The sequence below is a fragment of the Pleuronectes platessa genome, chromosome 24 (assembly GCF_947347685.1).
Source record: "Pleuronectes platessa chromosome 24, fPlePla1.1, whole genome shotgun sequence".
Classification (NCBI taxonomy): Eukaryota; Metazoa; Chordata; class Actinopteri; order Pleuronectiformes; family Pleuronectidae; genus Pleuronectes; species Pleuronectes platessa.
The window spans coordinates 4,281,195-4,305,216 of NC_070649.1; the positions used below are offsets into that span (position 1 = coordinate 4,281,195).

Consider the following 24,022-nt stretch of genomic DNA (forward strand, 5'->3'; position numbering starts at 1 on the left):
CTTTGTCAAGCGAATGTCAACCACACTGCCCAGCTGCTTTAGGAAATGGAAACTACCCAGCCTTTTACTAAATTTAAGAATTTCTATTAGTTGGATTCCTTCATATCTGATCCAATAGTAAGAATATTAGCTGATGTATCGAGACGGACATTTCCACCAGCCCCCCAAAAAGACCAGAGTGGGTCTTTAATGAGTAAAAACAGTTAGCAAGGAGTTAAACAGTTCATTCTGGCTCAGATATGATGGGAAACCACACGCTGTTAATCAAAGCTACATGTTTCCACATGTTTCCACATTTCCCCTGCACTCGTCGAGTTGAGTGTAACACACAACGTCACCTGCCACTTGTCTGTGTAAAGGATGTAGATAAGGCAGCTTCTAGCTCGGCCTCCAGTGCAGTCAGAGAGAGAGAGGGCGAGGTCCAGGCTTCAGAGGTGAGATGTTTATTCTTCTACGTAAAAGAGTGTCGACAAAAGTTTATCACAATGGCTGTAAAAAGCGTTTCTCCCTGGGGATAGTGTTGTTACTAAAACTTTTCATTCAAGCAAAAATAAACATCAAATCTGTTTTATAAGGATAATAAGGAATCTTTCTTTTCAGATGTGAGACACATTTTAAACTTCAGAGAGAAATATCCACACATCTTTATTTACCTTATGAAACACAGATATAAAGAATGTTTTATATAACTCGTTAGCTCATGACTTTGCTGTTTGACATGTTGTCACAATAAGAGGAAACTTGTTGAAAATACTATTTGAATTTCCCTTTATGTGTGAACGTGGGCAGCAAGTGTAGAGCAAATGGAAGAGATGACATAAACCAATTGTTTGAAACCTTGTTATAAATTTAGTGACCCCAAATTAAAAGGGTTGAATTTAAGAACATAGTTGGATTGTATTCTTTGAGATCTAAAACATAAATTACCTAAATGTAATTATTTGGGATAATGTTGTGATGACCTTTAAATTGAGGTCACAGATTATATTTTTAGTCCCTGAAGCAGCAAACGTAGACTAACATTGTTTCATGCTGTGGCGATGAAAGCAGATAGGGCCCCTTGGATCACTTCCTTTAGAAACCATATTCATGCACACGTACATGCATGAATATGATCAAAGCGCGCGCTGACAGGAAATAACCTTGATAGCGCAAAGCGGCTGTTCTTCTTTTCAGCCGAAACATGGTGAGGATGACATTGAAGATGGCTGCTTTGTCTGGAGTCCCTCTGCTGCTGCTGCTCTGCTCCGTCAGCTCCTCCACAGGTACTGAACAGTTTTAATCATAGTGAGGAACAGATCAATAGATTGAATCCTGTTCTCCTTTCGCAGAACATTTCAAACTGACTGCTACGTTTTAACTTTCACTTTTTGTGATATTTTCATAAGCAAACAAAGAATATTTGATTTTAATATACCTCTGTAAGTGTTTTCAACCCCATTTGTTCTGAGGATCATGTATAACATCATATACATGTTTAACATCCTCCTATTCAGGTTCAAAACATGGAGTTTGTAAGTTGTAGGAAAATTGGCCAAAACCTTTTTAAACTCTTTAACGCAGCTGCTCAAAGGGAACAGGTCAGGGTCAATGTCAGGGTGGAGGTTTCTTTTTATTTTATATTCTTTATTCCTGGTGAAATAAAATGAGTTACGACATATTTGGTTCTTCTAACGCGACATTTAAATATACAATAAGATGAGGACTCTCTTTTTCATTTGTGTGATGCTCTGATTTGTTCTATATTCAGTTGATATTTGTGAGCCTATAGTTATCAATGGTTGCGCGGGCGAATGCGAGTTCGAAACCCGACTCGGACAGAAAGAAACGGCCCTTAGTGCCGCCGCCGCTGCAGCCCAGACTGGTTTCTGATGTGGTGGGACTGGTTATAGTAACGCAGCGATTTTAGCCATTGAATCAAAATGAATTAAAACACGATACAGATAAATCCACGTTAAGGATGGAGCGTAGAAAACATGAAAAAAAGACACAGGTTCTTATATATTCAAAGTGTTAAATCTTTTATCTCTTGAAACTGAGGTTCTAGACGTGTCTCGTGAAGATGGTCGATATAAACAAAAATAATGAAATTGTTGAAATCTTTTTACATTTTCAAGCACTCCAGACAATATTTAATCTTTATTCAGGCATTGAAGGAATACATCTTGTGCTGAACATAACTCTCTAGACGTCTCGGTGCTGGGTGTTGAAGCTGAGCCTCAGAAGAAAGGTGTGAAATCGTTGACTTGAAGCTTTCAACCATTTGTCTGTTGTTTCCTGCTGTTCTGCGGTTTTGACCGACTTCATTTCATGATCCGGAATTAAAAAAGCATATAGCCCCTTAAAGAACTGTGAGCCAGTGCTGGAAGTTTATCGTGTTTTAAGATAATTTTAACAAGTGAATGATGCAACTTTTTCATTACTTTTATTGTAGATTATCAGCTTGTTTTTCTGTGAAAGTTATTTAATTTCTCCTATTTTGAAAATATAAACGCTGCTTGTGATGGCAGAGAATTGTTGTATCTTTACTAATATATAAGTTTAAGGCATATTTAAACTCCCTTTGAGGGTGTTTTCACACTGAGGTTCATGTCTTTTGTTAAATTGTTCACTTTTGACCTGGCCACACACAGTACGTACATCCTGTGAGTTGATGTCACGGAAAATACAACTTAAATCTCTGTAACTGTAAATCCACCATTCTGCCGAGAACAGTTGGCGACCGACACCGTTACCAGCAGCTGTTTGACGGATTGACTTTGAACTGATCCACCCACTCACCAGAGTAACATAGAACCTTCAGGTTGAGGAGTGGGAAAGAAAGACTCCTTCAAATCACTCAATCATTAAACCTGAGTTTGAAACTATTATTTTCAGACTCTTCACTTCATATAAGCTTTTTCTCTTTTGTTCCTCAAAGACTGAAGAGTAAAATGTGTGCTGTAGCCGTTGTTGGTGACTTTCATGTTCCCCAGAGCCTGTACCATTTGTGTTGTGCTCCTCTGGCTGCCTCTGTGTGTGTTGCTCTCTCATAGGTTTGAGGTGTGAGGGAGGCTGCAGCAGCTTCAGGCCACAGATGAAGCTTTGACATTTGCAAAAACAGTTATGGGGGCATTCACAGCGTCTCATTCTATGTGTATCTGTCTCTCTCCTCCAAAGAGTCTCAGCCCAAATGCGACAGGTACGCCGCAAGAGGAGAGGCCTTCGCGGTGCCTCTGGGTCACCAGCTGAAAGACACAGAGAGAGTGAAGTGGAAGCATGGCTCTGTCGTAATCGTGGAACGAAGACCCCTGACTAACGGGGCAGGGGGGTACAACTTCAAGAGTGGGAGCAAAGATGATCTTTTTCCAAATGGATCCCTAACTCTGAGGAATGTGAAAACAGCCAACGCGGGGGAATACACCCCAACGGTTTACACAGGGGATGGAATATCAGTACCAAACTTAGTGAGCGTACATGTATGTGTACTTGGTAAGTTTCAACATATTTTATCTTTCTGATCATCCCTCTATATTCACACTGCATAAAAAGCACCACTCTGAATCATGATGGATCTGCTCCTCTCGACTCAGATCGTGCCCCGCAGCCAACATTGAAAACTAACTGTCTCCCAAAGTCAAAAGTCAATCTGACTTGCGACGTTGGTAAGGTGAGCGCAAACGGAGCATCGTGCCAATAAAAAGGGAATAAGAACCCATATTGGTTTACTTTAATAATTTGAATTCTCATGATAATCCTCTAATGTGTCCTTTCATGATATGTCACCCCGCAGGCCGAGGGGCTCACGTTTGTCTGGCTCCAGAATGACAAAGAGCTGCAAAAACAGAAAAGTCAGGTTTGGATACTGGAGCTCAAAGATTCCAAAGATTCCTTCAGTTGCAGAGTATCCAACGCCCTCGGCCCTAAAACCAGTCCAACTGTAACTGGCCTCTGCCAACGTGAGTGCTATCCTGTGGTATATTAGGGCCACTCCCAGGGGTAAATAAGATCCTGGATCTTGTACAACAGGTTTCACAAATACAGAAATGCTTAACCTTCAGCTCCACATTATCATGAGTAGCAAGACTATAAGAAGATGTGCAGGGATCTGAGTTTGTTCTTTCTTGGAGGATATGGTTGTGTGTGGTCGACTGTGAGGTTATCGCTGTTTACATCTGTGTGATATTTGTGGAAGTCCCGGCGAGCACAATTTGTCCTTGCTGGTTATTTTCTTTTTACTCATATTAATACGACTTAATTCTGAATTACGACAGATTTCTTGTAACATTATGACTTTCTTCTTTAATAAATCCTAATTATTTTAATGTTATGTCTATATTCTCGAAATCTCCCTGTTTTTTTTTTCTTCATCACAGCCCTAATTCACTAATTCCCTAATTTTATTGCGTCTATCAAACTATTTGGACATAACAATGCTGTTCTGTGTGTGTGCGTGTGTTTGTGTGTGTGTGTGTGTTGCTTTCAGCCTTTTCATTTATTCTACTTGGGTTATCACAGTAGCACAATCACCTCAAATGTGATACACTGTCCATCACACACTCGAACCCCTTGACACGAAAATAGTCATTTGAATAAAACCAGTTATTAAACTGACACAAAAACATATGAAATCAATATTAGATTTTTTTTCTTCCCATCTTTCCTCCTTCAGACCCCGACGGCATGTGGCAACTCATCTGGATCTGTGTGGGTGGTGGTGGAGGTAGGTTTGCTCTTCTGTGTAGTTCCATGTTAACCTGTCAGTATTGTAATACTTGTGTATGTTGTGAATGGAAATACTGTGGAATTAACTTGAGAAGAATGAAACCTGACGCAGTTTTAGATTTTCACATGTTTTAATCACATCCCTGTTATTCTCCGTCCTGATCAGGTCTCGTTCTCCTGCTGACAATCATCGTCATCGTTTGCTGTGTCCGGGCCAAACGGAAAACAAGAACTCAGAAGATCGGTACGTTTGTTTCGTCTGTTTAGTCTGTTATTAAATTTAGAATTAACACTATTTCACACAATAAATACTTGATAAGTGAGATGATGAAAATTTAGCTATTTGGACAAAATGTGCGATTGGAAAAGAGATATTTGGAAATAATGACGTAGACGCAACTGTTTGCTTATTGGGTCGTCTCGGTTAAGATATAAGCTTTGTTGATTCGTCAGGCTCCCATCACATGACACCCTGTGTTGTAGTTTGGATGTAGCCTCAGTTCTAAGTCAATAGGGTGTAGCACACTTTAAGTTCAGGTAACTATCTAAAGTTTAGTGTGTCTTAGAAACTGAGATACATGGTCTGCACCTAAATCCTCAAAACTCTGGCATGACCACAACATCCATAGCACAAGTTTAACGAGAAAATATCCCTCGGTTTTATAAATGTTTGCCAAAGATCAAGAAAGACAAAAATTTGGACTCATCATTACTTTTAATACTCAGATGAGGAGGAGCTCCGCTTGAGGTGGGCCAACCCTGAGCAACAGCAGCACCATCAATGTCCTCAGCATGGCCATCCTGCCAGTCGTCGTCACCAGGGCCAGCACCAGCACCAGGGCCAGCACCAGCATCAGGGCCAGCACCAGCACCAGGGCCAGCACCAGCATCAGGGCCAGCACCAGCAGCAGGGCCAGGACCAGAAGCAGCAGCAGAAACAACCAGCCGGCCACACTGGTCCTCGCCAACATCGCTCCAAACAGCAACGTCCCAGAGCCCCAGAGCCCCCCCTCAATCACCCCCAGCCCGGCCCCATGAGACCTGCACAGGTAGGAGGGTCAAGTGGAGGTTTCACAAGGCCTCATCAGATAACATTGGAACCATAGCTAATTACCAGTAAAGCATACAATCAGGTTTTATTTCCCTGTCTCCTCAGAACGCCAGAGCAGATGTTAACGGAGATGAAGAGCAGGCTCCTCCTCTTCCTAAGCCCAGGTCAAAGACTCCCAGGACACGAGTGTGACGTGATGTGAGTGTCAGAGAAGAAGACCCGTCACTGTTTCTACCGCCATGATGTCATCAGGATGTGTTTTTTTATCAGATAATCTCGAAAAGTAAAAGAGGTTCTCAAACTCAAACTTTCTGTATTTATGCCATGTGCGAATGTTACCTTAAAATTAAATTCTTCCTTTTCAGAACTATGTTAGATGCTCAGTGTAATATTTGATTTGGTTTTTATTCTCTTCTCTGTGTCATCTTCCCTCTGGAGACACAATTAGTCACAGCAGTTTTAATGTACTTTTAAAACAATTTTCTCCATGCTGTTTATTTTTTTATCATTTCTGTGTCTCAGTTTGACAAATACAGGAACATGACTCTTCTAATGAAATGTACTTTTTGTCTTGAACCCACCTGTACCTCCTTATGTTGATGGACTTTTATTGAGAAACTGTGCGATGAGGTCTTTTGGAAAAATGCTGTTAATCGTGCTGTGACTTTTCCAGTAAAGTAACAGCGGCTGAAATGTTTCAAACTGCGTCATCTTCACTTGTGCAGCTAACGGCGGAGGAAGAGTGTGCATGTGTCAGTCACATATCCTGTCTTTTTAACAAAAATGTGTGTATGTGGTTTTGAGGGTTGATGGTACAGATGCTGCTGCAGAGTGCAACATTGTTATCGTGTGCGTGTGTGTGTGTGTGTGTGGGGGGGGGGGGGTTTGTGTTTCGACCAGATCTTTTCCTTTCCCCGCAGTTTTAAAACAGAAACAGTTTTTCGGAGCTGCTCTTATTGTATTTCATCATTTTGAAATCTACTTTAGTTCCCGGCCACACACACACACACACACACACTGCTGCAAATAACTGTGCCCTTCTCAGAAAACTGTTTCACAAGAGGAGAATATGAGGGAGGTGTGAAAAAAGCTAAACTCATTATGGCTTTTATTGTGTTTTGCTTCTTATGTAGCTCATTTATTTTATGATTAATGCGACTTGGTTGCTGGAACGCTTCAATTTCCCACTGGGATTCATTAACAAGGTTTTTTCTTCTGCAGGAGAAACTGGTACTACACAGATTATTGTAACTGCAGGGATGGATGGATGGATGGATGGATGGATGCAAAGATGGATGGAAGGACGAATGGATGGCTTTAAAAAATGTGAAGATGCATTGGGTAAAATATCCACTGAAGCTCAGAAGAAAAAGAGGATTCTGTATTGGTCCATTACCCACCACTAGATGGCGATGTAGCTCCTAGAATTTTATCTCAAAGCTCAGGCTTGATTTTTCTGTTGAAATATTAGAATAAGGAATAAGGAAAAAAGTCTTTATATTTAATATATGTACGATGAGACTTTTGATTCTTCTCACGTAGAGTCATCCTGACTTTTATTCCCATTTGTACCTTCGATGGATTTCTGCATGGTGGCCTCATCTTTAACCAGAACTGTAAAACAAAATAGAAATGCAAAGAAATGGAAAATATAAATTTTAATCGACCTATGAATGACATGAAAAAGTAGGATTTTTTTTTAGCAGGGAGAGTAAATTTGAATGTTGACATCACATGTCTCTGCTTACTTAATAACTGCAGAAAACCGTGCAGTTGCATCATGGGAGCTTAACCAGCGCTCACACACCTTTCACACTGGATTTGCTGCAGTGGAATCAAAGAGTTTGACACTTCATACACTTTACAGCTTTGACCGAACATTAAGAATCATTCTCTGACTCTCTGTCAGATTCTCACTGTGACAAGTGGGTTAGGGTTAACCCTAATCTCATTATCTGAGGACGTGGTCTGTGGTTCAGAATAAAAGCCTGTTGCTCTATTAAAACCAGATGCACAAGCAAGAACCTGTGATCTGGTTAATAACTGACAGGGTAGTAATGGCAGAAAGATAAGACTGTGTGTGCGTGTGTGTGTGTGTGTGTCTGTGTGTGTGATCTTGGTGTTACTCATGGTAGGGGACAACGTCATGTAAATCATTCAGTTTTAAACTTAGGTTTAGTTTAAGATTAGGTTGAGGTTATGTTTGGGTTAGGATTAAGCAAGTAGTAACTTTATTTAAGGTAAGGTTTACGTCTAGGTGAGGCTTAGGTTAAGGTAAAATGAGGGTAAGGATTAGATAACCCTGATTAAGATAGGTTCAGATTAATGTTAGGTTAAGTTTAAGGTTAGGGTTAGATTAAGGTTAGGGTTAGTTTAAGGTTAGTGTTAGTAGAGTAAGTCTCAAGGATATTAATGCAATGTCCTCAGACTACTTTGTGTGTAAATTTGTGTGTGTGGTGTGTGTATGTGTGTGTTAGTTTGAACAGATGCTATGTGTCAGCAGACGCCACATACAGTAATAGTCGACAACACACACACACACACTGGGAAAATTAGTCATATTGCCGCAGCAGACGACCCGTGAAGTTTCAACCTTTGACCCCGAGGCTACACACCCAAACTTCTCAGCTCCTCCCACTACCCCTCTGCGCGCTTGCGGAGCCTGACTGAGCAGTGACCTTTGACCCCACCCGGCCGGCCTGTGTAAATACCCAGCGTGGGTTTGACCACAGGACAGTAGCTGCCAACACGACTGTGTCAGCCTCGTTAAAGACGGCAGCCTGTAGCAGGAGGAGATGAAAACAGTGAAAGATGGTTTCTCATCCTCATGTGAACTGAACCACTTTCATGCCAAATACAAATTCAAATATTCACTTTCCCCAGATCATATAGCTTCCATTGTATGTGTGTTTATAAGTTCCAGGAGCAACATTAACTGGTGGTAGAATCAATGACCTTTAATGACAAGCTTTTTAACATAAGCCAAGTCATGGTTGTGTTGTCTTATTTGTTGTATTTTATCATTTGTTGGTGTGTTTTCCTATTTACCGTTGTCTTTTATTATTAACCTTTGTTATTCCTTGTATACACTTATGTTTTTTTTTATTTATCTTTCTTTATTGTGGTGTTTTGTGGCTTCTAGTTGTGTTTTCCACCTCAGGGCCACCGCAATAATGTCTCAGAATCACAACTCGCATGTTGTCGCTATCTCCAAATACAAAATGCATATTTTATTCTTATTATTCTGATATTTTACACAGTAACAGAATCTGAGATACTGACACTGAAACATGTGACATGATAGAGACAGGTTCACATCCACCTCTCTCTCTCTCCCTCTCTCTCTCTCTCCCTTCCTATCTCTCTCTGTCTCCCCCCTCTCTCTCTCTCTCTCCACTCCTCCTCCAGACACTCACCTAACTTCCGGCCACTCTCTCTCTTTCTCTCCCTCCCTCTCTCTCTCTCTCCTCATTTCTCACCCACATTCCCACAGACACTCACACGCACCAGCAGTAAACCGGTTCAGTGTTGTGGGCATCGTGTAAACGCGATCTCGTCTTGATCCGGATCACTGGATCCAGGGACTCACGGTGGGCATCCGTTTTGCTGCGCGGCTCCGCCCGGTGTGCGGTGCGGTGCGGGGACTACACGCATCTGAGAGTTTTAGTGGAGCGGCAGCGGCGGGAGAGGAGGACTCGTATTTCTCCGGACAAAGGGAACGAGGGAGGAAAGTGAAGGAAAAAGAGGAAAGAGTGGAAGAAGCGAGGGATGAAAATGGATTATTCTCTTCTCACACTCATCATCTGTATTTTCACGCTCGGTAAGAAACCTTTTTTAATCGCTGTTTGCCAATTAACTCTCGTCAACCCGACGCCTCACTTAAAAACACGCCAATTTAAAGTTTATTTGCATTTCAGCACAATAACACGCGTCGATTAAAACCATATTAAATAATTCTCACATCTTTAACATCCATTGGTTCCATCGGCGTGTGTCAGAACCATTAAGCAGCTCTCAATTTTATTAAATTTTAAACTTTTCAAACTCCTTAACGTCCAAGCTGCCACCAACCTATGTGCATGTCTAGGTCAGCAGAGGCATGTTTAGCAGGTTTAAAAAAAGTGGGTTTAAGTGGAAAACAAGTGTCATTTGATTCAGTGAATGAAGCCGAATTGAAGAGTTGGCTCGAGACATTGACACTTTGCATCTTGATCGCACTCAGACGTTCCTGCGTGTGGCGACAGGCGAAAAATGCTAAAAATGCCATGTTGGTAAAAGGAGTTCGGTGCTTAAGTCTCCCCCGCCCCTGAGAGGGCGAGCTGCAGCTATTTCCCTCTTACATGCACTGCCTCGGTGTTTTGTAACAGCTGCTCAGTTGTGTTTTAGCCAATGTGAGTCTGTCATTTAAAGAGATGCTTAATTAATATTCTACCTTAAGGTTAATTAAAGCATGAGGCCCAATGAAACCACAATAACATCTACTGGAGCCAGATTCTTATGTGGATCTGCACCAAATTGCTCACACTCATCTAGATCCATGAATTATTCTGCAAGAAATCAAGGACAATTTTGAAAAACACAATTTCTTGCAGCTTTAAAGAGTAAAAGAAAAATCCTGGATTTGCCCCCTGACCCGGATCCACGCCATAATTTAATGAGCCCTTCCCGCACCAACACTGCATCCATACACCAAGTTTCGTGGTAATCCGTGATGTAGTTTTTGTGTAATCCTGTTCACAATCAAACCAACCACAAACAAACTATCAAACAGAAGTGAAAACACAACTGCCTCCCTCCATCACTTCCCCTGCTCCAATTAAGACCAATCATGAGGTGATCAAGGTCCCATAACAAGCCACTCCAGACCGTCCATCATGATCACGCTTATTATTTGAATTGCGTCCATACCAGAGTGAAACCAGTGGGACTGATCACCAGCGTGCTTTCAACCTAAGGACCAGTGCTTAGTCATTAGACTGGATTTTACCTCAGTCTGGGACAAACCCAGGCTTGTTCAGCAGCTTCCTTTCTCCCTCCAGGCCAAACAAGGTTAAACAGGGCCTACCACTGCTGAGGTTGCCATATGTTTGTGAGCACAACAGTGGATTCTCTCCTGTGTGTGTGTGTGTGAGAGACTGAGAGTGAGAGAGAGAGAGAGAGAGAGGGACTTGGCTTAAATTAGAGCAGAGCAAGATGATCAAATATCGCTCAGCGCTCCTGGGGTGCTGTGTGTTCTGGAGCTGCAGAGGCAGAAGTGCTTCCCCTCAACTTGGACTCTCGTGCTTCAAACAAAATCAAACTGGTGTGCAGACTCCCCAGAGGACGAAACCTCATGGTTCCACTTCGTCTTCCCCTCCCAACATAACCACATTTGGTTTCCCTCAGCACAGAACTGGTCGTGTTGACAATGTGTCAAAACCAGTGAGCTTGTGCAACCTGTTTAACAGTTTTCTCCATGAAGTTCCATTTTTGTTTTGGTGCGGCAACTCGGAAGAGGCCTGACGACTTGTTTGTGCTGAGCTGAGAGACACCGATTGTTGGCTAGGGGGTGGGGGGACGGGGGCCCCCTCCATGAGCAAAGTTGAAGTGCAAACCCCCCACCATCATACACAAGCATATAGACATTCTTGTCTTCCACAGGGCCGTGAAAATAGCTTTTGGCATAAAACAAGTGGCGTGGGGCCTTGTCTCGACACAGCCGGACATAGAATTTGAGGGGGTTCTCACTAAATTGTTGCGAACAGCTGTTCTTTGGGGGCCCCCCTCTTAGCTCGGGGGCCCCAGGCAATTTATTTCTTTGCCTGCCCTGTTGCAACGCCTTTGATTGATGGTAAAATGATGAAAATACTTTTTACATTTTATTCCTGCTGAACCTAAACCCTTTCAAATGAAACGAGGAAGCTTTAAACACATTATATTCACCATGCATGCTCAGGTAACTACACCCGACTTTAACTTGAAATCAAAAGCACATTTATTTCATTTTGCGGTCCGCCTCTGTCGTGCAAAAGTCTCTGACCCTCCTCTATGTTTGAGAAATATTTAATGACTTTTGGGTCCGGCCAAGACGTCACAGTGAAGTTCACTGAGAGTCGTCCGGGTTCTTTCAGGACGATTCACTCTAAAACAGTTGAGGTGAACAGAGTGTGTGTTTCTTCATTTTAACACCAGCTGTCAATTCCCCTCCACGATGTCAACTTAGGAACAAAGTTCAAGCCTGAGGTGACTCTAGTGGATGATCCCACCTCCTTCCTGCCTTCAGGCTGCGCTGGCCGAGCAGTATTTTGTTTCAGGAGACACACGGACAGGCCGGCTGGAAATTGAGTTTAAAAACCACATATCTTTTTATTGCTGCTGCTGGCCCAGCAACTTTGAGTCTCTCATTTTAGTGATGAATGGAGCCATCATCCTTTAAGCAAAGGAAATGCAAAGAGCGGAAAGGAAGCGATAGATTGTCTCACCTTAAGCTGGATGATAAATTGCATTAGACGCGTTTTGCATGTTGAAAGATGTTCTCGAGGAAGCGATTTGAATTCAGAAAGAAGCGGACCTTGTTAAACTCATGACTCAGCGGCGCAGAAGAACCTCAGACACTTCACACTGGACGTTGAATAAACCACTTTGTTCCATTAGCTTGAGGTATGGCAGGCGCACCGTCATTAAATTCAAAGAGTTATTCTTGTTTGGCGTCGGAGTTTCTTCTTCTTCTCTTCGCTGTCACCGTTAAATTATCGCAGTCGGACAAACAAACAATCCGTCACCAGCAACCCATCTCTGGTCTATCTCATAAATTGCACCATTGGCCCGCTCCTGTCGGGGATCGGAAACGGCAACATACAGTATCTTTTTGTGTGGGACTCATTTCATCGTGACTTGTGACTTACTAAAGCAGAAAAAGCGCACACTCAGCAGGCGTGCACACACAACTCCAGGCCAACCGCCAAAAAACCCTCGAGTATTGATGGAGCCGCTCGGGTATCGCCGGACCTCACAAGCACGAGCCTTATTTATGAAGCACTTCCTCCGTCCAGGTGAAGATTTTCTGCTCCGAGGAAGAAATTTATGTTTCTACACGAGACTCTCGGCTAATTAAAACGCTGAAGAATTACTGTTTTGAATTGGGTCACATTCAATCTGAGGATGATAACACTTAGAATGTGACCGAGGGTCTGCTGCCAAAATGCTTGTACTACTTTCTGATGCTTGGCGTGAAGACACAGTTCAGTTCCCAAAATCGAGCTAGGTCTCTTAGTCCTATGTTGCAGTCATGTCGTCCATTTTTAGTAAATACAGTCTAGGGTCAGTGTGTTATTTACCATCTGTGACATATCGGGGACATTTGTTCAGACGAAGGACAGTTTGTAATATCACATTTAACGAGAGTCCTGTTATGGAATTGGCTTGTTTTTTCTGGAGGGCTGAGTGATCGGGATTTGTTATCGGAGGAGAAAAGGTTGAGTCCACAGCACCGAGTTGTAACTGTGACCGACAGCGATTAGGATCCGAATCTGATGCCAACTTTTACCACTTGACAGTTTCCTGTTCGTGGTGAAGGTCGGACCCCTGGCTCGGCCTTTTCCTCCTCACTGATTACCTGCCAACAAGCTGCTCTAGTGTAGTTTGATGATATTCTTCCTCCACACAACCCCAGCAGCATGTAGCGTCTCCAATTTACCTTCAGCTGGTGGGTCGGGGGGGAGGTCTTGCAGCCTGAACCAGGAAGCAAGCTCTATCAGCCTGTGCCGTGCTGCTACATGCTTCACTCATGCAGCTGGAATGTCAGGAGAGCCACCCGCTCACTTTGTGTGCTGCTGTTCTTTTGGGGGGGGGGGGGGTCTTTGAGATCAGCCGGAGGGCTGCCATAACCAGCGGCTGTTTTCTTTCTCGTGTATGAGTGTGTGTGTGTGTTTGTGTGTGTGCTTTACGCTCTTCAGGATCTGGCAGCATCTTCATCATTATCGATACCGTTCAGTCAAGTTATAACAAGCCCTGCGTGTGTGTTTGTGTGTCTGTGTGTGTGTGTCACTGTTTCGTATGTTGCAACAGGGACGTCGTGTCCAAGATTGCGACTTTTTCGTTTTTATGAGCGTGTTTGTCAAATCTGTCAACGTCATCCCTCAACGTCCCATTTATAAACCTGGCCGGTGATGATGAATCATAGTCTGTCTGTTTAGTCATCTTGCTCCTAATGGAACACGCACATAAGGTATTTCCCTTCCAAATGATAACTGAATAAAATCTATTCATCCTGCAAATTCTATTTTTGTGCAGCCGGCTCATAGATCAGGGAGGTTTTGCTTTTTCTGAAATTCCAGATTTCAATACATCGTCCATCAAACCCGGCTGAAGTCTCATTTTTTCTCTTTCACGTTCTCTCTCGTCCCTGCAGGTGGGTGCTCGGCCCGAGTGGTGAAGGTGTCTCCCGGTCCGCTGATCCGGGTGGAGGGTCAGCCGGTCTCCATCCGATGTGAAGTCAAAGAGTATTCGGGACCTCGTGAGCAGGTGATTGTCAACCGGACTCCACAGAAACCATGTGCTTTGAGGTCCTAGAAGTCCTTGCAGTTAGAGAGCTGTTTATTTGTCATGAGAATATTCAGTATGACATGTTTAAACGTTTGAAAGAACATGCAAAGAGCTGCAAATGGATCATGAAATCATATCTTAATGGGATATTTAATGCAAATTTTAAGTTCCTTCCAGAATAGCTGTGAGTAGCAATAGATCCTATAGGAACTCTTACAAAGAAGTCAATAAGGGCTTTGAAAATACAATGATCATGATCCCTCTTTCAGGATTTCGAGTGGGTGATGTCGAGGGAGGCGAGCGCGACCAAGCTGAAGATCATCTCCACCTTCGACGCCACCTACTCCCAGCCGTCGTTCAGCAAGCGCGTGGCGTCCGGCGACATCTCGGTGGTGAGGCTCAGCGACAACGAGCTGGATCTGAAGATAGCCGAGGTGAAGGCGCTGGACGCCGGGCTCTACTGGTGCCAGACGCCGAGCACGGACTCCGTCATGAGCGGCAACTACGAGGCTCAGGTCCAGCTCATTGGTACGGGAGAGGAGTGTGTGTGTGTGTGTCTGTGTTTGAGACACGTGTGTGTGTGTGTGAGTGTATATGTGTTTGAAGCTAGCTGGCTTCATCGGTTCATTTAACAGCCATCCCCATGACTTAGTAATGCCCTACAGACCATGTATATATTCTCCTGCACACACACACTCGCCGGCTGGGTTTACATGATTATAGTCGTAAATTTGGCTTTGACACACACTCACACACTCACACACACTCTGTGCACACGTCCACACACTCATGGTGGGGAGCAGATGTCAGGTGGGAGAACTTGGCTTGTGTCAAGTGAAGGCCAGGGAGACGCAGATTTGGAACGTGAAGCACAAATTCTGAGCAGAGAATATAAATACCATCGTCTGACATTTAAAGGAAAACAGTCCAGAGGGTGAAATCAAAAAGAGGGGGGGAAATGGTCAAACAATTAGTTATACGATCTTATCACTTTAAACTAATCGAATTTGTACTTTAGACTCAAAGTACCTGAAAAGTTCTGATACGGACGCTAATAGATTTCAACTTAAAAGCACTCGTTGGTGTTAAACAACCCAAAGTAAAGGTTAAAGGGAGCTACTCTCGCCCACAGGAAACAGTGGTCCTCAAACACCAGTGAGCGCCCCCTGTTGGATCACGCAACAAACTACTTCAGACTCTCCGAGGCGCATCTAGACTGCATATCTTGAATTGGAGCCTCATTTAAACCCTAATTGAAAAGACGAACCTGAATAAGAGCATAATGTGTCGATGGGAGCAGCTGCTGAAGAGCAACAAAACCAGTACAACCTGTTTTAGTAGAATTGAACTGTCCAGACAAGTCAAATCATTATACAGGAGAATAAACCCAGCACTTCCTCTTCTCCTGAAAACACAATTGTGTATTTGTACTTTTATATGACTAAAAAACAATCGCGTCTCTAATATCGTAAAAACGAAAAGTGCTTTGAGGCAGAGTTGACTTTTTAATAATTAACCAGATCATTATCTTTCCCTGCCCTTAACAAAGTTAGAACAGTAAAACCGTGAATCATGTTTAGTCAGCAGGAGCGGACATCCTTTTTATTAATATTTTTGAAATATTGCCACACATGCTATTAAGCCCGGCACTTGTGATTCACCGAAAGCAATAGATGGAATCTTTTGCTCTGTTTAAGGACAGAAACCACATACAGAAACATCTCTGGTTCCTCCAACCGTCCTCAGAACGCGCTGTGTACACTTTAAATTTTTCATTTTCTGACATAGAAACGGGCGAAACAGAGGAAACTCGTGCTCAGCATTTTCTTTTGAATTTAATTGGGTTTCTTCCCCCATAATTATTCAGTTGCTAATTAAACGCACATTTCGGGCGACAGCGCTCGTTTAAATCCGCTGTTAACCCGATCCCAGAAGAGGCAGGAGGCTCAAAACACAACAAGTCCCTCTGTGTCTTCTCTCCGAGTGTGTGTGTTGTTGTGTTTCTGAAATTTGAGGGATGCAGTCACAAAGAGGGATTGTCTGACAGCAGGTTAGTTAGCTCCGTAATGCACCATCATGTTCCCGCTGCTCCCTGCTTCCCAGCGCGCCTCCCCAGACACCTTGTTAAATTTAGACCTGAATTAACTAGGAAGCTCTGTTTGTGTGTGAGAGAGAGATTGTGTTTTTTGTATATGTGGATCATACAGTTTGGGAAGTGTGAGTGTGTGTGTGTGTATGTGTGTGTGTACACGAGACAGTCAGTCGTTAACAGAGATGATGAGTTAGATTCGGTGCTTGAGGCTCTTTACCAGTCGAGACTTGTGCGCCTCGTTCGTCAGCACTCAAACACACACTCTCTCTCTCACACACACACACACACACACACACAGTGAGCTTCCATAGCCCCACTGAGGCTGTTTGGTTATGTAAGAAACCAGAGAAGTGGAGGTCGCTGAGGGTTTGAAAACTCCTTTCAGGCAAATTTTAATTGATAGAGCAAAACGCAGATTATTTGTCCTGCCTTTGTTATCTGCCAGAGACGCTCACGTCCCCGCAGCAGCACCACTGTGTGCAGGGACGTCCACTGCACGTCTTATTAGTGTCCACTACTGTCCTGCTTATAGCCTCACTTTGCAGAGATACATATATACACAAGTCAGGAATTCCAGAGGAGGAAATCTTTGAAGCCGATTGTTCAATTCTATCACACAGACATCACACGGCCCGGGGATCTCTTACAAAATGTAAAGTGATGTAATTTTAAAAAGCGGAACACAACCAAGATAAAGGTTACAGTCAGCCAGCGAGTAGTTAATTCAAACTAGAGGGGGACACTTGTGCCCTTTGTCGCCCCCCCCCCCCCCCCCCCCCCCCCCCCGTCAAATCCAGTGTCTGTCGATACCACACCAGCCAGTATCTGCTGTGCACCTATGACCACGTCTCTGCTCCGACCTCCTCCTGTTGGTTTTGGGTCTCGTCCACGCAGGACTTCAACTTACTGCTGACCCTGTGGTTTATCCAGCAGCACTAACTAGAGGATGCCCACCTGCACACACAGCACTCTCTCCCATGGGGGGGGGGGGGGGAGAGGGGAGGGCAGAATTGGCAGGTTATTAAGGGGAATTGTTTTTCGGTCATTTTGGTTTTATAACATGTGTCTTCTGGTCTGAGGTCGACTGCTGGTTCAGCTTAGGAATAAGGGGAGTGGAGAAAAATGAATTGATATTGAAAAACCCTGTGACCATGGATGAAGTTGGGATTAATCGTGCGTTACAGCCTGAAAACCTTTCAGTGGGATTTCAGTTAAATCAGACCTGGTGGCTCACACACTGCTGCTGTGAGATCCCATTGGCCCAGGTTCATTACACAAAGGGGGAGTGATCCTATCCGGTGAGGTGGCTCTGCCTCATGACCAAGCATTAGTCATCTGACCTCCACTTAAAACACAGTGTTTATTAAGTTTCATTAACCTACAGATGAGATGAGAGGTTTGTTCTTCTGAATACATACAAATCTGTCTTTCCCCACAGGATTCAAATGTGGCACCAGTATAATTCCCACAATGCTTAGCTGCGTACTCCTCATCCCCAGCCATCTGTCGCCTCTTGGACTCATTTGTAACACGACGACAATTAGCTTCCAAACCGGATCACTCGTTATTTATGTATTAAGTATTTTGGGATGAAACTTGGAGAGTTTAGAGCGACTATTATTTTAAGTTGTGTGAAGTTTGTATCACGAGGACACACCCAGCTCTTTTTCAAATTGTGCAGTGGAATATTTTGTGTTTCTATATGAAAAGGATCAAAACAAGTCGGTGATAATGATGAAGCTGAGACAGTATGTGTTCAGCAGTCGTCCCGAAACCAATCTGAGGCTGCCACTTAGTTTTATTGTTACCCCCCCGTGTCTCCGCTGCAGATGCCATTCATCAAAGCATCTAATGTCTTTTTCTTTAATTTCCCTGCCGTGGAAAGCCGCGGGTAAAACCTTATTTCATCGCTGTCGGCGTGAAAGCAAAGATCTGCGGCAGTGTTCTCCTCTCGTGTTCTCCTCCCGCCTCCTGCATGAGTCATAGCGAGGGAGGAAACAAAGCGACCTGCTCGGACGTGACACTCCAGCTCTTCCGGGAGGCCGGGCGTCACAACCGAGCAGGAACTTTGTTCATTATCAGAGCAAAAACAAACACTGAAGGTAAATGTGTCTGTGTGACAGAGTTCACTGTGAACTATGTGAGCAGGAAAGTCATTAACTTTTATGAACACACACACACACACACACACAATCAATCACAAATTTATGACTTTGTCTGGTGCAGTATGTTTGCTCGTTCAGCTCTCCTCCAGCCGCTGACCTTGTGAGGAGAGCCACTCTGTGTGACACCTTGAGAGCCACTCTGTGTTGATTTAAAGAATCCCCGGACTTTAACCTAGACCTCACTGTCTGTCGCATGGGGAGGCTTTAACTGAAATCCTGCTCATTTACCATGAATGCAGAAATTGAGCAGAAACCAATAAAACCCTGTGTAAACAAAGACTCAAGCAGGCGAGAGCCAATCAAATCATGTACATATGAAATATGAGGCAGAGGCAGCTTCCTTTAGCCCAGCTACTTCCCAGGAAGCACGAAACTGATTGATGTCGTTATGAAAAAATTAAAATGTATAAAAAAAAACTAGACCTGGTTTATATATTTAGTTGAGACATTATCCAAAAGGTTTGTGGCGTCAGGTAGATTTTCATCAGCAGTCGTTATGAGAACAGCAACTCCCATGATGCCACGCTGCTTCATGACATCATCAAACTAGATTTTTTAATGAGAGTCGCCTAGTGGCTGATGTTACACATTTTAATTTGTCTAATCACAAGAGCTCATTAGTTCACTAGAATGTAACATGTTGTGGACATACGAGGCATCATTATTTATGATCCTGTAACTCCGCTCAATGAATACCTGCATTTAATAATTACTTTAGCTGAAATTATCCCATTTTCCCGCCTTTTAACTTTTTTTTGATGTTTAGTTTTCTTCTCTGCATGAATTTCCATTTCACCGCATCAGTATATTTAATCAGACGTTCCTCTCAGGCTCCTTCATACCCCACATGTACACAGAGATCTAACCCACTCAGCTTCAAAGCACAGAGGAGTGGGGTGGGTGGAGAAGATGAATGCTGAACAGAGCAGGGAAATTTTTTTTTTACCTTGATTAGGTTGTAGTGTCATTGCTTTTGTTTTCTGCTGATTTTTTTTTTTTTCACCCCCCGAAAATAACCCAATTTTGTAAAGTGATCACTGCAGTAAACAAGATCCCAGCTCGGATTGCACCTTCAGGAATAGACGAAGAAAAATGAGGGAAAATGCAAATATTCTGCTGATTATCAAGCAGAATAAAGAGATTAGCTTCAGTGTTGGAGTAAAAAGAAAAATATAAAAACCACTAGTGTAATTTTTTGTATTTGTTTTACAAACGAACAAGATTTGCATTTAACTCAAATGTTTCTGCAGCTTCTCTGCAAAATGTCCAACATGTAACCTCAATTAAAACTGTCTGACATATATATTATAGTATTTAAAAGTTTAAAATGCAAAGGAAGGAAGAGAAAACAAGAGAAAGCTCAACTTTATCTCCATATACATAGTCTTCAGTCTGTCTTTGGTGTTCAGTTATATTCCTCTTCTACAGTCTTACTAATGTATTCCTCTAATGTCTCTTTCTTCCCGCCAGTCATTCCCAACACCCTCAGCGTCACCCCGCAGACCCCGCCCCCAGAGGTCCCGGAGGGCAGTGACATCACGCTCTCCTGCAGCGTCACCCGCACGCTCACCCAGCCCACCTACCTGTCCGTCACCTGGTCGCTGAAGAACGGCGCCACGTCAGAGGAGGTCCTGACGTTCGGGCCCCAGGGCGGAGTGGTGACGGGGCCGAAGTTCACCCGGCGCTACGCCGACGGAGGCATCCGATTGGTCCCTGGGAAGAACGGACAGTTTGACCTGGTGATATCGAGAGTGACCACGTCGGACGGCGGCACCTACGAATGCAACGGAACGGAGTGGACACATGAGAGTGGAGGGAAATGGATCAAAATCGTGGAGAACACCAAAGAGATGGGGACTGTTAAAGTTATTCCTACAGGTAAGAAACAGAGGATCACAGCATTAATCACTGAGGAAGCATCTATGTTTGATTTTGATTCAAATTAACTTTATTTCAATAAATTTTTAGTGAAAAACTCGAGGGATAAGTGAAGGGTCGCTTGGTCAGAACGTTCTCAAAAGATATTTATGAGGACATTGAGTCTTAAGCTGGAGCATTTGGAGTCAGTCTGTGCAGTGATCCAGCGCTCGAGCCTCTTCGGCTTCACTCGAGAGGAACTAGCATGTCGTCCTTCTTTATGTGAAGTCTATGGATGGGACTGCATCTCACTGTTATCACTGGAGGTTTAAGATTCAGGACGGTGCGGGCGAACGTTTCATTCTCATCGATTGACATCCTCACAAAGTCGTTGTTCATTGAAGGCAGCTTCCTGTTGTTGTACCAAGGACAATTAAACTCATGTAAAGCTGGAAGGTGACTCTCTCTCTCTCTCTATTGCACTTAAAAATAACAAGTCACATGACCATGATTAGAAACCGGAGTTCCTGTTCGAGGCACCTGGAAAAGATGTGAGCTGCTGATTAACCCTGAAAAGAAGAAAACTCTGAGTCACACAACGATTGCGATTCCTACCCTCTGTGCCTCTGGATCAAATCCCAAAATAAACTTAATTAATAGTGTTAATGCAAGACAAAGAAGGGAAAGAGGACTCGTGGCTTTTCACCAGCCAGAGGCTCTTGTTCCAGCAGTAGACGAGCCAGCGTTCATCCCCCCCCCCAGGTTGTGTTTAGGAGACATGGAGACGAGCTGAAAATAGCACAACCTGCCCCTGAATCGGTGTAACGTTCTAATAAGTCCCTCTTTAAACGTGGCATTCGGAGGTTCCCTGCATATCCTTAGCAATGGTTTGATGGCTGCAGTGAAATTAGAATTTGTGGATTATTTTTCCTGCAGGGATAATCTTCAAGTGGCACTTTCCGGCTTCTTGATAAAAAGAGGCTACTTCCCTGCATGGGTTTGCCATTTTCCCTGCCACTGTTGGATATGGGTAGAAAATGAAGGATGAGAGGAGAGAGAGGGACGTGGGAGAGTCGTCTCTCTCTGTTGTGAGGCTGTCGGCTTTTTTCTTTTAAACTGCATCCTCTCTTCTGTGAGACTTTTCTCGCCGAGTCCCGGGAGGCTCATGACCCTCTCAGTCCGTCTTTCTGTCTCATTCTGTCCTGAGAGAGGCCCCTGCACACACTCACACACACACTCACACTCACACTCACACTCACACTCACACTCACTCTCTCTCTCTCTCTCTCTCTCTCTCTCTCTCTCTCTCTCTCATTCACCGTGGTTGCTGTGGCCACCATATCTTATATCTTTCTGGGTTACCGTATCCTCTTTAAGTGTTAGAAAACACACCCAGTGGTTTGTAATGAAACCAGAGATGAGCAGCACACACTCACACACAGGTCTCGGTCCCAGGTCCATTGTGTACCCGGTCAGTTCATATTGACTTACTGACTTGAGTAAAGAGGATGAGAAAAGTCAAACAGAGCGGGCTTTGTCTCTTTTGTCCTCTCCCAGACACCATACAGAGACTCTCCGACCACATACTGCAGCACAGGTTGTTGCTGGAGACCGAATCCAAACCCGCTGATCCGACTGTTGGGTTGAAGATTCACAGGAGAAGACTGACAGTCGTTTTTAATTTGCTGGACTCCTTTTCTCCGAGAGGGATTTTAAAGTTCGACTCTGACAGTGATAGATGACTACTTACATTGTCTGTTAAGAATATGGAGCTTGTGTATCTTGTCCGCTTTGACGTCACGACACCTCTGAGGGTTTTCTGTCTTTATCCACATAATAATTAATATCCTTGTTACGTCCATGAAATCCGAATTGACAATTTACCATTGTGTGCTTTTTAATAGTTATTTTCATCGAGTGAATCATCAGAGGAAAACGCTGCGTTCTTAACAATACAAAATTGTTGGAACCAATAGATGAATCATTTTTATTTAAATAACACTTTAGAATCAGTTGTGTCAGAATACCTTAAAAAATATTGAATGTGTGTCCTCTGCTCACTGCACTCTGCTACTAATGAGTTGGGATGTTTTTATATTCTACCACCACGTCACTGTTTGTTAAGCCATGATCTTGTTGATGCACTATATCACCTGTACACATCAGGGTGAAGGACCTGACTCTGTCTCTGTCCTCTCAAGGTCAGTCCCTCAGTGTGAAGGCCACGTCCCCCACCACGCCGCCGCTCCTCTCCCCCGGGGACACGCTGACCCTCCTCTGCTCGGTCGCGGCAGACAACCTGCAGGCCCTCGCCCTGGAAGTGACCTGGCTGGCCGGCGAGCGCGACCTGGTCACCATGGAGCGCAGCGGGGTGGTGATCGCCAACGTGTCGGCGAGCGGCGCCCAGGGGACGCGCGGGGAGACGAGCCTGGAGCGGACGGGAGGCGGGGAGTTCCGGCTGGGGGTGAGGGGGGTGAGCATGGAGGACGCAGGGGAGTACACCTGCCGGGTGCGGGCCTTCATCGAGAAAGGAGGGAAGAGCGCCGGAGGAGGAGGGAGGTGGCACATGGCGGCCGAGAAGAGGTCCAGCCCCGTCATGGTGAAGGTGTCACAGATCAGTGAGTATATACATCTATCTATAACTGATCTGAATTCTGAAACTTCTAAAAATCCTAAACTGTATAAGATCCGAGTTAAATCCTCTGATTATGACCTCATGAAAATGAAGAAACACATCAGAAAACATTACTAATTGTAATTATTGAATATGAAATATGGATGTCAAATGGAATGAGCCTCCACACATACAGGAAACCAAGCTTGATACTTTATTGACAAGTCGCTGTCAGCGTTCCCAATCGCATGCTGCAGCTTCTCTTTTGCTTTAGGGCACGAAACATCCATTTCTTTCTGTGTCGTGGCTGCAGCTGGGGGAAGTCATCCTGATGTGATCCTACACATCATGTGGAGTTTGTATATTGCTCTGCTGCATCGCGTCCCCTCGCTGTTTAGATCCCACTGCTGAGGGAGAATGAAGAGGAATGATCGACAAAGAGCCCGGCCGATTCTCGACTAAACTATCAATCCCATCACTGACTGGAAACACATCCTGGTGTCCAGTACAGTGGATAAAAGAAGAGCACTGGGGAAGACGTTCTTGGGTCTATATGATTTCACGAGTTGTGGATGTGTACCAGTGAATCCGGAGTCTCAAGGGGAAGTTCTTTTAATCCTCTAGTCAGCCTGTCGACTCCCGCTGAGAGGACAATTGATTAGTCATGCCTCTCCTGCTCTCTGCTACCTCTGGGTATGCTGATAGTTTCTGTCTGTGTGTGTGTGTGTGTGTGTGTACTGTACGTGTATTAATGTGTGTGTGTGATGCTCTGATTCCTGCCTTTAAAGAGCGGCGGTGTCAAACACGGTCGACACAGCAATCAATTACTGGCGTGGTGGGAGGTCTCTCTCTCTCTCCCTGCTCCTCTCCATCTCCATCTCTTATTCACTCTGCGTGAATTTTACAGCGCGGCCCTTTTTATTTCTGTGAAGCTGAGTGTAGCCGGCTCGTGAGATGAAGTGTTGGATATCCAACATGACATGGAATTAGTATGTTTCCTCTTGAATAGATAGTTT

General features: G+C 44.0%; 2 protein-coding genes across 2 annotated transcripts in view; both read left to right on the forward strand.

Moving 5' to 3' along the window:
* Window positions 1–286: 286 nt before the first annotated feature.
* Window positions 287–6,448, forward strand: si:ch211-132g1.1 (T-cell surface antigen CD2). The gene is made up of 9 exons (XM_053417416.1): window positions 287–434; window positions 1,177–1,265; window positions 3,160–3,471; window positions 3,573–3,649; window positions 3,773–3,938; window positions 4,652–4,702; window positions 4,871–4,948; window positions 5,431–5,753; window positions 5,861–6,448. Exons 2-9 carry the CDS (start codon window positions 1,184–1,186, stop codon window positions 5,945–5,947), a joined length of 1,176 nt encoding a protein of 391 aa, XP_053273391.1. The 5' UTR covers window positions 287–434; window positions 1,177–1,183; the 3' UTR covers window positions 5,948–6,448.
* A 2,704-nt stretch (window positions 6,449–9,152) lies between these two features.
* ptgfrnb (prostaglandin F2 receptor inhibitor b) overlaps window positions 9,153–24,022 on the forward strand; it is a 44,197-nt gene continuing 29,327 nt past the window's right edge. Inside the window, exons 1-5 of the mRNA XM_053417400.1 lie at window positions 9,153–9,575; window positions 14,145–14,257; window positions 14,548–14,806; window positions 20,006–20,413; window positions 22,594–23,010. Of these exons, the coding sequence (XP_053273375.1) occupies window positions 9,524–9,575; window positions 14,145–14,257; window positions 14,548–14,806; window positions 20,006–20,413; window positions 22,594–23,010 (1,249 nt within the window). The 5' untranslated portion in view covers window positions 9,153–9,523. The remainder of the gene's footprint in view (window positions 9,576–14,144; window positions 14,258–14,547; window positions 14,807–20,005; window positions 20,414–22,593; window positions 23,011–24,022) is intronic.

Coding starts and splice junctions, on each gene's coding strand:
- si:ch211-132g1.1 (XM_053417416.1), top strand. CDS start 1,184: ATGGTGAGGATGACATTGAAGATGGCTGCTTTGTCTGGAGTCCCTCTG. Junction 3,650..3,772: donor TGACTTGCGACGTTGGTAAG/GTGAGCGCAAAC, acceptor GTCACCCCGCAG/GCCGAGGGGCTCACGTTTGT. Junction 4,703..4,870: donor CTGTGTGGGTGGTGGTGGAG/GTAGGTTTGCTC, acceptor CGTCCTGATCAG/GTCTCGTTCTCCTGCTGACA.